The sequence below is a fragment of the Salvia miltiorrhiza genome, chromosome 4, assembly GCF_028751815.1.
Source record: "Salvia miltiorrhiza cultivar Shanhuang (shh) chromosome 4, IMPLAD_Smil_shh, whole genome shotgun sequence".
NCBI classification, from domain to species: Eukaryota; Viridiplantae; Streptophyta; class Magnoliopsida; order Lamiales; family Lamiaceae; genus Salvia; species Salvia miltiorrhiza.
Window position 1 is genome coordinate 50,718,701 of NC_080390.1, and position 11,543 is coordinate 50,730,243.

Below are 11,543 nucleotides of genomic sequence, written 5' to 3' on the forward strand. Positions count from 1 at the left end.
ACAAAACCGATTGCAGCTGCATAAAGAGATGAAGCAAGTTAACGATGGTATAGCAACATACGATTCAATAAAGAAAACCAAAAACATAACTGGAAATCTAAGTTGATAACTGCGGCAAAGTAGCAACTATATCGGAATGATCCAACAACCTTTTTTATTTTTGCAACATGGGAAATAATCCTTGATATAGGGTTCTTGAAACAAGTCCGGTGGGCAGCATCGGCTACTTTTCTAACGAAAATGCAGTTGAACGGACGGGCAAAAAGCTCGAATAGCATCCAAATGGAAGTTATCGCCTGAAATCTCAGCAGACAACTATTACCGCCTGTCAAAGATGATAGTGTCCAAGGAGAAAACCCATATAGATCAATAAGTGGGTATTCCCTTCAACAATCAATGCAAGCTAACAAAGAAAAAGCACCTCACAAAGCAGCAGAGGAAAAGAAATGCCAATATACAAAACATAAGAATCATAATAGGAAATGGCAAGACATGAGACAAGAGTTTAATAAAGAAATTATCGGACTGCAATGATAAAAAATGGAGCAGTAACAGGTAGCAAGGTTCAAAACCAAAAAACTTGGCAAACATTCTTATCATCTTTGTGGGATATGCACATGTACATGCTTGGGTGAGTCGTCAGCATAAGTACGTGTTTGATTATCCACGTTCATTGCTCAATTGTACACAGATATATGTTACTTAATTTGGGTGCAATTCTGGCCCTAACAGAGACTGATTCATGCTCTCTCAGTTTATCTCATTCTTTCATGCTAGTTTTCAAGTTCAATGCTACAAATTATCAACTCAAGGATAATGTCAATTGCAAATGAAATCCAAGACAAATCATAATCCAAAGTAAACATCTACAGGTCCACAAAATGACAAGAAAAAAGAACAGAGCACTCACATGTGAGAGTTCAACATTCTGATGGTGGTACAAAGAAAAGGCCGTAGGAGCTTAATAAGAACGGCGCCTCATCTTTTTTGGCTTCTTCACAAAACTCAACCTAATCTGTTTAAGCCGTCTCCTCTTCCTTGCCATCTTCTCAGGAAGTGTCTCCCTCTTCTTCTCCTTCTTCACCGCAGTATCCTTCTTCTTCACAAATCTAGGATCAACCTTGTACGGCTTCGGCTCCACAGCCAGTCCACTGCTCTCCGCCTCCTTATAGAGCGCATTAGCTTTATCCAGACGCCCATGAGCACACAACTTCCCCATCAACAAGTCATAAGTCTTGATACCCGGCTTGCATCCATCCTCCTTCATCATTGCAAAAACATTCATGGCATGATCAATCCTCTCAATCCCACACAAAATCTTCAAGAACTCATAATAAGCCTTGGTATCCAGAACCTCCCCATACCCCGCAGACTTCATCCTATCAATCATCTCATCCCCTTCACCAACCCGCGCAGCCTGATACAAACTCTTGATCAACACAAGAAATGTAGTCTCATCAGGGTAACAACTCGACCGCCCCATATTATGGAACAGTCCTAATGCAACCGAGGTCTTCCTAATCTTGCAATAATTAGTAATAAGCACATTAAATGTCTCCACATCGCAAGGAACACCGTTCCTCTCCATCTCAACCAACACATTTCTTGATTCAACATCAAGCCTAAAAGGATCCTTCTTCCTACAAAGCGTGCAAACACAGTCTAAAATCGAGTTGTATGCATACGTACTTATCGCATAGCCTCCCCTCTGCATTTCACCAACCAATCTCTTGGCTTCATCCAACTTCCCATCCACACACCAACCATCGATCAATGCATCACATATAAACTCATCTGGAAAGAACTCATTTGCCAAACCCTTAACCATTTTTTCAGCATAACTAGCGAAGCCATGGTGGCAGAGACCTGAAACAATCTGCTTCAAAGAATCCATATTCCTCGCAAATCCATAATCTTTCTCCATCCTCTCAAACAATGCAACGGTTTGCGATGGCCTACCGGCACGAACCATTCGATCCACGAGGGATTCAAAACTCTTAACCCCAGCGACTCCAAGGCCATCCACGAGAACTTCGTGTGTAGCTTTGAAATCCTTCCTCCTTCCAAAATAATCAACAAAATAGGAGTAAACCTCATCGGTTGGTTCAAACCCTGGTCTAGATTTGGCCCATTTGAGGAAATCTAGCGCCATACGGCCTGCATCAGGGGACATGTTGAGTGTGGAGAGGAGCACCGCGGGGCTAATCTGCACGTGGGAGAATGAAAGATCGAGTCTTTTTTGAAGAGGTAGGGGTTCTGCATCTGGATTTTTCTGGAGCTCGTCGGAAAACAATTTAACGACTGAATCTTCATGGTCTCCGGGATTTTCAGGGTTTTGTTTGAGAGGATTTGCTGCTGCGGGTGGGTCGTCTGTTTGTGAGGAGAAATTTCTGATGGACAACCACTGGCGTCGGCCGGCGGAGAAGGCGTTGGAAGAGAGAAATTGTGGACGGTGAAGTGGCGGGGACGGCGGTGGACATCGAGGGGCGGGGAGGGGGTGGTGGGTGAGGGAATCGGGGGAGGCGGAGAAGCAGCGGAGGAGGAGCAGTTTGCGCAGGTGCAATGGCGAGAGCGGAATGGTGAACTTCCGCATTTTCAGTGTGTGAAGTGTGTGAAAAAGAGAGGAGGGCTTTGGGTTTTAGGGGTGGGAAGAAGACCAGTGATCAGCTGCAATGAGCAGCAGCGAACTAAGGAGAGGATCCCACTTTCAACCGTAGATCATTTAAATACACCAATAATCAAAACACAAAAATGGGACAATATTACTAGTCGTATTGAGTTAAATTTTTTAATCTTGGGTGATTCTATTCATAGCCCCTTTTTACTAGCCCCCAAATTATATTAAATTTTAAATTAATTAATCAATTCAATTTTTTTTTTTACTAATATTTTGTGTATTAATTTGTAGCCCCCATTTGCCCTAGCCCCTAAACCTCTTCGCCGCCAGCAATTGCGCCGCCGACCAGCGAAGACGTCGCCAATCTCTACATGCAAAAACACCAATTGATTACTGATCGATTTTTTTTAAAAAAAGTTGATTACTGATTCTGGTAATTTTTGCTCAACTTTTATTAAAAAAAATGAGAAAAAGGTAAAACTTTAGATTGTAGTCAATTATTGCAGGCTTTGAATAATTGATTGCTGGTTTCAAATCTTAATGAGAATACACGTTTTTTCGGAAGATTCATGAGAATAAACTTGATGCACTCCATTCATGAGCGCTCACAATTGCGACTTTAAACAATTAATTCCTGGTTTCAAATCTTCATAAGGCAACAAAACTTTGATTCACCTTTTCATTATAGGCGCTAATCACCGCCTTATCGCACCGCTCAAGAACAATTAATTTAGCAATACAAGGCGTGATATTAAAAATCAAACTGTACTTATAAAAAATTAGAATGACAGACGTCTATTCTAAATATGTTATGAAGACATACCTATAATATAGTATCTTTGATTTTAAAATTTTTATCTAATATTTCTATCGTAGAACTGTAAAGAAGTTTCAAATTATAAAAAAAAAATAAAGAAAATTAATCGAACTCGATGTTTGTATTGATTATTTCATGTGGTTCTCAAAAGTTTGAATTCGAGGCTATGCAGTTCTTTCTAGAGTTTATATATAGGAGGCTATAAATATTTTCATATTACGATAGAGATTATACGTGTTTAATCTTTCAGATTTATTTATAATGTATTTAATTTTAGGGCTATAAAATATAGGGTAATATAGTAAATTTCTAATTAATTATTATCAGTATTTTAAAAAGGGGTTGTAAGGAGTAAAAAGGGGGCTATGAATAGAATCACCCTTTAGTTTTATTTTTCAATTTTTGAGGACTACTACCATTTGGGCAAAGTTTCTCCCAAAGTTTGTTTCCTCTTTGGCCCACATTTTCTTCAGCATATGTCACATATTAAAAAGAAGAAGAAATATTAATTTAAAAGAAAAATATTATATTTAAAAAATAATAATAGTAATAAGTAAAAAGACCAAGTTAAAGTACGAAGATATGAAAAAATGATTGAAAATCTTTGGGTTAAGTCTGGTTATTCTTGGGCCTCAAAGCATAAAAGGATGATTGCCTTGTTCTTAATAGCCGTTAATATCCTTGGTCTTCAAGCATCATGCCTTCTATAAATAGAAAAGAAATTGTTGTATTTGACATTGATATATGTAAAAAAAAAATGTACAATATTGGATAAAATAATAATGAGCTTATTGTTCTAATATTTTAATTGACGATCAATTTAGTACATTTTAAATGGAAAACTCGTGATGAATTGATCCATCTTGAGTAGGAGGCTCGCGAATTTTAATTTTAGAGCCTGATACGTTAATACAATAGCTGAATGGACATTTTTGTTAATCCAATTTATCTTCAATTTAAATTTAATTGTTGCTAACACTTCGATAAATTTAGTTGTTAATCAAAGTTAGTAATTTTTAATTAATTATATTTTTCATTCACCAAAAAATGATAATAAATAAATATACCACAATCATCTACTCAGAGTGTAAATCAATACTATGTTATTTAATTCTATAAAATTAAATGTGTCGTTACTCAAAATAATTAATCAAAATATTGGCCTCAAAAACCAATTTTCCAACACAAATAATATCTCTATTACTACTAGACCATTGAAATACAATGCAGTCATTATAATTACATATTCCGTCAGTCTCAATTTGATAGTCTATATTGCTTTTTTACACATTTAAAAAGTACAATTAATATTTTTTTGGAAAATGAAATTTATATATAATTGTTCTATTTTGGCCATATGTATTGTTGCACACATAATTTTCATAAATATTAAATGAGGTTATTTTAGTAAAAATATTTTTTAAAATATAATTTAAATTTAAAAAATAAATTATATCTTGAAACATCTTTAAAAAGAATAAGATATTAATAAAGTGGAACAGAGGAAATATTTACTTTGATATATAAAAATAGCAGTCTCTCTCAATATTCATGCTTTGTACATCTCAAAAATGAACATAGAATTTTGTAATGTAAAAAATTGGTTTGATTTATAAACAAGGAGCTGCAGCTATTTTGCAAAATACTAATAAATTTAAAATAGTTTTTATTTTGAGTAAAAAGGTGTTTTATGTCTTTCCACAGTCCAAAATTAGTGGATATGAATATGATATGATATAGGAGGGGAGGATGGAGATTTGGGTGATGTAGAAGTGGCCTTCAGATAAGCCGACGGTTTTTTTCCTTGTGGACACGTGTCAGACACCCCCTGCTTCGCCGGAAAACTCTCAACGACGGAGCTCTGCTGAAAGGTAACAGAGTTATCACTATTCACTGTTCCATGCATTTTAGCTGTTGCTTCATACCATTGTTTGCTAGCTTCAACCCATCCTTCTTCGAGATTGAGGCTGCTTGGTCTAGGAACATTGCATCGAATAAAATTATCCCCAATTGCAAAATTATCAAAATTGATGCGTCGTGTTGAAGAAATATGCGAGTGTGAGTATGAGCTTCTTGTTGCTTCTCTTAAAAATGAACTCTTCTTCAAGATATTATGGGAGAAAAATGTGCAACTGCTGTAATAAGCCATCAAATTAATTTGAAGAAATGGGAGTTCAACTGATTCAAGCTTGTGGTAGAATTTTTTTTTTATTTAGCATGATTGCATAGACGTAATTTACTCTTCATAATTCGTATCACTTTAGGATGCTGATTCATTAGCTTAGTTCCATGCCTTGTAATTATTGTATCTCTTTAATTATATCTCAGCTAAATACATTATTAGTTCCATATCTTCATTGCTTTTCTGTGTTGATTAACACTTATCAGATTTGATAGAAACCTTGTATAAGTTATACTTTTTGATGCCTTGATCAGATAGTTTTTCCCTTCATAGTTTGAAGCAGATATGGTGTCTCTGCTTACATTGCCATCAATTCATCATGCGTGGCCAGGTTCATCCACTCAGGTTCCAGTTTTAATTCACTTTTCATTTCATCGCTTATCTATTGCGGTTGCGTTCTCTTTGATGGAAAAGGTAGAAATCTTATATTTTCACCCTTTTCCCACTCATTTCACATGTATGTGGGATGGATAATTTTCACCGGGCCACCATAGAAAAAAAATCTGGGAGCTCATTTTCCCTCCTTTTCACTTCAATTCATGACAATATTATCACGGGGTATTGGTGTGATAATATCTCCTCATGTTTTCCATCCTAGAGAACATAAAAAAAAGAGAGGTGTGATAAAATTTCCAATGTTTTCTTATCTCTTATTTTCTCATGATAAATTTACAACCAAAGAGAACGCACCCTGTTGCAAGTTTTTTAACATCAGTTGTCCATGGCAAACTTTTTTTTTTTTTTGCCATTTTTGTTCTTATATTCTTAAGTGTATACTTATGCATCAGCTAGGTCTGTATAGGCACGGTCAGTTTCGAAGAAGTATTGCCTTTGTTGTGAGGTCTGAGCATTTGCCTTCAACTTCAGCTTCTCCATGCAAAGAAGGTACCTTGTTTCAAAGTAGCTGTATGTCAGTTATAATTGATAAACCTTTATTTGGCTATTCTGTTTTTAAGCAGAGTATCAGAAGGGTCTTATTTATGCACATGGAGACCATCCCCATTGCTCCGTATATCAGTTCATTAAGATTAGATGGCCACGGTCAAACTTGAAATGAACAAAAAATCTATTATTTCATATCTTCTTAGAAGATATAGAGAAATATACTGAATGGTTTAGGTAAGGCCTTAAGGGTGAGGGAACAGCAATCCAGAAATCTTTCTTTCTTCGGTGGTAATTTGTGTCTAATTGCATCATTCAGCTCAGGAAATTCACGATAAAGTCCATCAATAAATATGACCATACCCATCCATGATGGTATCAAGCTCCGTCCATATTGGAATGCATTGTCATTTGTCTCTCATATAGAAATTTCTGGAAAACGCTGATGTGTTTATATTTCTGGGGACAAACTTGTCCAATTTGCAGAGAAAATGATGGAGAAACAAACTAGATTTGGTATAATAAAGTCATCAATTTAATCAGTGACTATTCATGCCAAGTTATTGTTTGAAAAAAGTACCCCCAAGAATCAATAGCTTCTTTAATTGGCTAGATGAGAAGTGGCAAACGCAAACTTTTACTTTGAAGTAAAAAGTTGCGTAAACAAGTGCCAAAAAATCTGAAAATAAGGGCATGATTTCATATCCTTATCATGTAGTTAATCACTACTTTGATTATTAGCATGCATATAGTAGTTGAAAATTTTAACATGCTAAAGTGTTGCCTGTATTACATGTCTATATACCATATTAGCACATAGATTTTGCGGTTCGAATAAGTGTATGCACGTAGAAGAGTATGGCATCTCCAATTTTTGTTCGAATTGGAGCTTCAATTTTAAGACTTTTATGAGTTGAAATTAACACGCTAATTTAACGTTCATGCAGATGGACCTGGAAGACGCCAACTCCTGGCCGTGGGGGTGACAGTTGCCCCTTGGTTATTCATGTCTCAGCAGGCAGCAACATGTACGTAATTTCTTCAGGAACTTACTCTTCAACTCGTAAGATAGTCATAAACTCTTCACAGTTACTTTCCGTCAGCTCTGATCCTTTACAAGAAATAATCGTCTTTTTTAGTAGAAACGTTGTTGTTTCATATTATGTACCTGCTGTAAGAAGTTAGGTCAATTTTCTTACATCCAAATATTCTCTGTATTGTTGTTCTTATCGTTACAAACTACAATCCAATTTACCACCATTATCATTGGCATTCGTTTATGTGGAATGGGGTTATAATAATCTGCATTTTTGTAATTGCCATATAATTTTTAAGCTTCATGGCTGATGTGCTAAGAGTATATACCGTTGATGTGGCTCAGTTGCTGCAGAAACAAAGAAAGGATTTCTCCCCGTCACAGATAAGAAGGATGGATATACTTTCCTGTACCCCTTTGGGTGGCAGGTGTGCTACGTCGTAACCTTTTTTGTTCTTCATTATATTTCATCATTAAATGTTTCCCCTCCATTTTACCCAAAATTGTTTCTCCATCTAGTATCGAGCATCCCTTCGTCATTCAACTTTATTATTTTATTCTGTTGGTTGGATCAGGAGGTCGTTGTTGAAGGACAAGACAAGGTCTTCAAAGATGTTATTGAACCTCTTGAAAGTGTCAGTGTAAATATAATCCCCACCACCAAACAAGATATTCGTGATTTTGGGCCCCCACAGGAGGTTTGCAAATAATTATGTATTGTAATTATTCTGCTAAAGTTTCGTACGAGCTATGTTATCAGATGACTCTCTTCTTTACCACCGCTCGAACATTCTTATCATGGACACTTGCTGAGTTTTCTATCGTAATGAGCTTCAGACTACTTCGTATGATAGTGGACCTTTCTGGTTTGAACATTGTCTTCTAGGTTGGTGAAACTTTGATTCAGAAGGTCTTGGCTTCTCCTACTCAGAAAACAAAGCTGATTGAGGCAACAGAGGTATTTTTTTTTATTTTTTTTTTCTGTTTTTCCAATTTTATTGGTAACATCTAATTCAGCTTGGCTGCTACATGTAGACATAAACAAGATCTAGATATTGTTTTGGTACATGTGAGTCGGTTCAAATTACTGGCTTGATATTATTGTTTCAAGTCATTTATGTACTTGGCCTCATGGTCTACAACATAACCACAATTTTGGAGCTTGGTCTTTGCCGCCTGAAATTTGTCCGTTGACCAATTCTGGGAAGTTATGACTAGGAATCTATGGATAACTTTACCCTGGTTGTCTTACAGCACGACGTAGAGGGAAAATCATATTACACATTTGAATTCATTGCGAAAGCTCCAAACTACACCCGTCATGCTTTGAGTACAGTCTGCATTGGCAATGGTATGTAACAGGCTTAGTTCTTGCTCATAGTTCAGATTCAAATACTTTTAATTTACAGGTTTTTCTTTTATAAAAAAATATACTCCCTCCATCCCTTAAAATTATGCATTTATTTTCTTTTTGGTACGTCACCACGCAAATAATTTGATGGTTTTATCCTTAATGTGAGGGCCTTTCTCCACTATCTATAAACTCAATGTGGGATCCTTTCTCCACTATCAATATCATTTCTCCACATTTCCTCAACAACTTTTTATTAAAAGCCATGGCGAAGTATAATTTTTATCTAGGATTCTCTTTCCACTAAACCGTGGTAGTTGTTTCCCTGTGTTTGAAATTGTTGAACCACAGCCATTCCACCATGGCATGATACAAACCTTAACGAGGTCGATCTAATTCGGTTACAGGAAGGTTCTACACGGTGACAACAGGAGCGAACGAGAGGAGATGGGAGAAGATGAAAGATAGACTGAAAACCGTGGTCGATTCCTTCCAGATTTTCAATGTCTAAAGGTGGGATATGTGTTGCTTCTTCTTCTTCTTCTTCATTTTTAGCATATAAACTAGAGGCTATTCAATCACTGTAGATATGAGTAATTTTCTCTCAACAACTACTAGTCTCTGCACATTCTCGTTTATATCTCTCCAAAGATATGCATCAACTATGGTATATCTTGTCTAATTCTTTATTCTATTCGTTTTCTTTCTTCTTCTTTGTTAGTCTAAATCAATTCTAACTAAGTGACGAGATATTTGATTTGGCAAGTTGGATCCTCTATTGTCTAATTGTGTTTCATCATCTATTGCATCCATAGATGAATGATATGATCCGCTCGTTTCTTTCAATTGGGATTCATCTTTTATCTCTCCCAACATAGAGCTATGCCATTCATACAAAAACCTAAACTATAAATCTATCTACTTCAACGGTGAAGACTCATGGCAGAGATAATAGATGTTATTTTTATGTCTTGCGTGTATCATGTAATTGGATTACTATTAACGATCGTTATTTTAGGATCTGTTGATGAAATATATATCACTTCCTCTGTCTATGAAAACTATGACAATTTAGTTTGACTGCATGTTTTAATGCAATATTTGGTGAATTCTATGTAGTGGAGAAATATTCTCATTATTGTATGAAATGAGTAGTTAAGGTTGAATCAAGTGTGGGTCATATGTGATTTTTTTGTAAATAATAAATACTATAAAGGAAAATGCTATATTTTGATGGACGTCAAAATTAATGAAAGTATCGTAATTTTGATGGACTGGGAGAGTATATTCTTTGGGCGAAGGTTTTATATATGAATGGTATAACTCTATGTTGAGAGAGATGGAAGATGAATTTCCGTTGGAAGAAACAACTAACAAGAATGGAATGGACTTTTTATTTATTTGTTTTTTTAGAATAATTTAATGGGTAGGCTAGAACTTTTCTTACCTATAAAAGATTAAAAGCTATATAAATTGCCGATGAGACCATGCTCTAGTAGCAAAGCTGAGGCACCCAAAAACTCTTCTTTGTGAGAGGCCTTGGGTTCAATCTTGGTGGCGATGTTTTCCCACCCGAATGGATCCAAGAATCTCGAATGAATTTCCATGTATACTTGTTATTTTAATTTGAATATTTTTAAAGTACAATCTTTATAAATATATTTGCGCCACGACAATGAAGCGCATCTCAGTAGTATCTATGTTTTCCCACCCGAATGGGTCCAAGAATTTCGAATGAACTCCATGTATACTTGTTATTTTAATTTGAATATTTTTAAAATACAATCTTTATAAATATATTTGCGCTACGACAATGAAGCGCATCTCAGTTAGTAAGATACTACGAGGGTTCGAGTCACCATAGGGGTAATAATTTTGTATTTTCTATTTGGCAACAATAAAGAATTATTATTGATCCTTTTTTATATCTATATAAATACGTGCGCCACAACACTAAATTTGGGTAAGAACGTGTCCCTGCATATTTTATTTGGCACTGGAATACTATCCGCCCAAATATTTTTATTTTTGGACATATATAAATGGGCCACACGAATTTGTAATTTGAACATGGGTCTAGGCCTTGATAGGCCAGTTATACAACTTACCCAACTAAAAGGATTAGTGGTATTTAGTTAGATCATTTTACGGTACTTTAAAGGGTGTATTGGTTTGGGATTCTGTTGAATTTTTTTGGACTTTAAAAAATTCATTGATTTTCGTGGGATTAGGAAATCCATAGACTTTATCCAGAGTTTTGCTGACTTTTTTTTTTTTTTTTTGATTTTCATAAATTTTCATCGACTTGATAAGAATTAGGAAGGCAGCAACCCAACGCCGGCTGTAGCCCTGCTACCGCTGAAAAATGCTCATAAACGTGAAAGGAGGTCTAAATGGATCATGCACGCAGTCTAGAGAAAAATATGAGAGAGGAAAGAAAAGATGTCTGAAATCAATCATACATCACTTTCATCTGCTCTATTTATGTATGCTTTTCTTTTGTTCCTTTCCAAACTTATTAAATTAAATATAAAAGTCAATTATGTAGAGGATAATTAGCAGAAATTAGAAGTTTAAAATCTAATTCCTCTTGATATTAATTCCTGTTTTTCTTAAGTTAAGACAAATAGAGATTTAGAACTATGTAAAAATTTAGTA

General features: G+C 35.5%; 2 protein-coding genes across 4 annotated transcripts; one reads left to right on the forward strand and one right to left on the reverse strand.

The window, feature by feature from the left end:
* Positions 1-29: 29 nt before the first annotated feature.
* Positions 30-2,708, reverse strand: LOC131020289 (pentatricopeptide repeat-containing protein PNM1, mitochondrial). Of its 2 annotated transcripts, none has more exons than XM_057949013.1 (2): positions 911-2,708; positions 30-325 (listed from the first exon to the last, which is right to left on the reverse strand). In XM_057949013.1, the coding sequence occupies exon 1, from the start codon at positions 2,591-2,593 to the stop codon at positions 962-964; it is 1,632 nt and encodes a 543-aa protein (XP_057804996.1). In that variant the 5' UTR covers positions 2,594-2,708; the 3' UTR covers positions 30-325; positions 911-961. The 2 variants fall into 2 exon arrangements, with proteins under 2 accessions (XP_057804996.1, XP_057804997.1); XM_057949014.1 differs by having other exon boundaries at positions 30-296; positions 911-2,692.
* A 2,284-nt stretch (positions 2,709-4,992) lies between these two features.
* Positions 4,993-9,567, forward strand: LOC131020305 (psbP-like protein 1, chloroplastic). 2 transcript variants are annotated; one of them, XM_057949036.1, is made up of 9 exons: positions 4,993-5,305; positions 5,890-5,961; positions 6,405-6,501; positions 7,446-7,526; positions 7,880-7,962; positions 8,110-8,232; positions 8,421-8,492; positions 8,789-8,885; positions 9,293-9,567. In XM_057949036.1, the coding sequence occupies exons 2-9, from the start codon at positions 5,902-5,904 to the stop codon at positions 9,394-9,396; spliced, it is 717 nt and encodes a 238-aa protein (XP_057805019.1). In that variant the 5' UTR covers positions 4,993-5,305; positions 5,890-5,901; the 3' UTR covers positions 9,397-9,567. The 2 variants fall into 2 exon arrangements, with proteins under 2 accessions (XP_057805019.1, XP_057805018.1); XM_057949035.1 differs by having other exon boundaries at positions 5,125-5,305; positions 5,871-5,961.
* The last annotated feature ends 1,976 nt before the right edge of the window (positions 9,568-11,543 follow it).

Coding starts and splice junctions, on each gene's coding strand:
- LOC131020289 (XM_057949013.1), bottom strand. CDS start 2,593: ATGCGGAAGTTCACCATTCCGCTCTCGCCATTGCACCTGCGCAAACTG.
- LOC131020305 (XM_057949036.1), top strand. CDS start 5,902: ATGGTGTCTCTGCTTACATTGCCATCAATTCATCATGCGTGGCCAGGT. Junction 7,963..8,109: donor TGTACCCCTTTGGGTGGCAG/GTGTGCTACGTC, acceptor TGGTTGGATCAG/GAGGTCGTTGTTGAAGGACA. Junction 8,493..8,788: donor AGCTGATTGAGGCAACAGAG/GTATTTTTTTTT, acceptor GTTGTCTTACAG/CACGACGTAGAGGGAAAATC.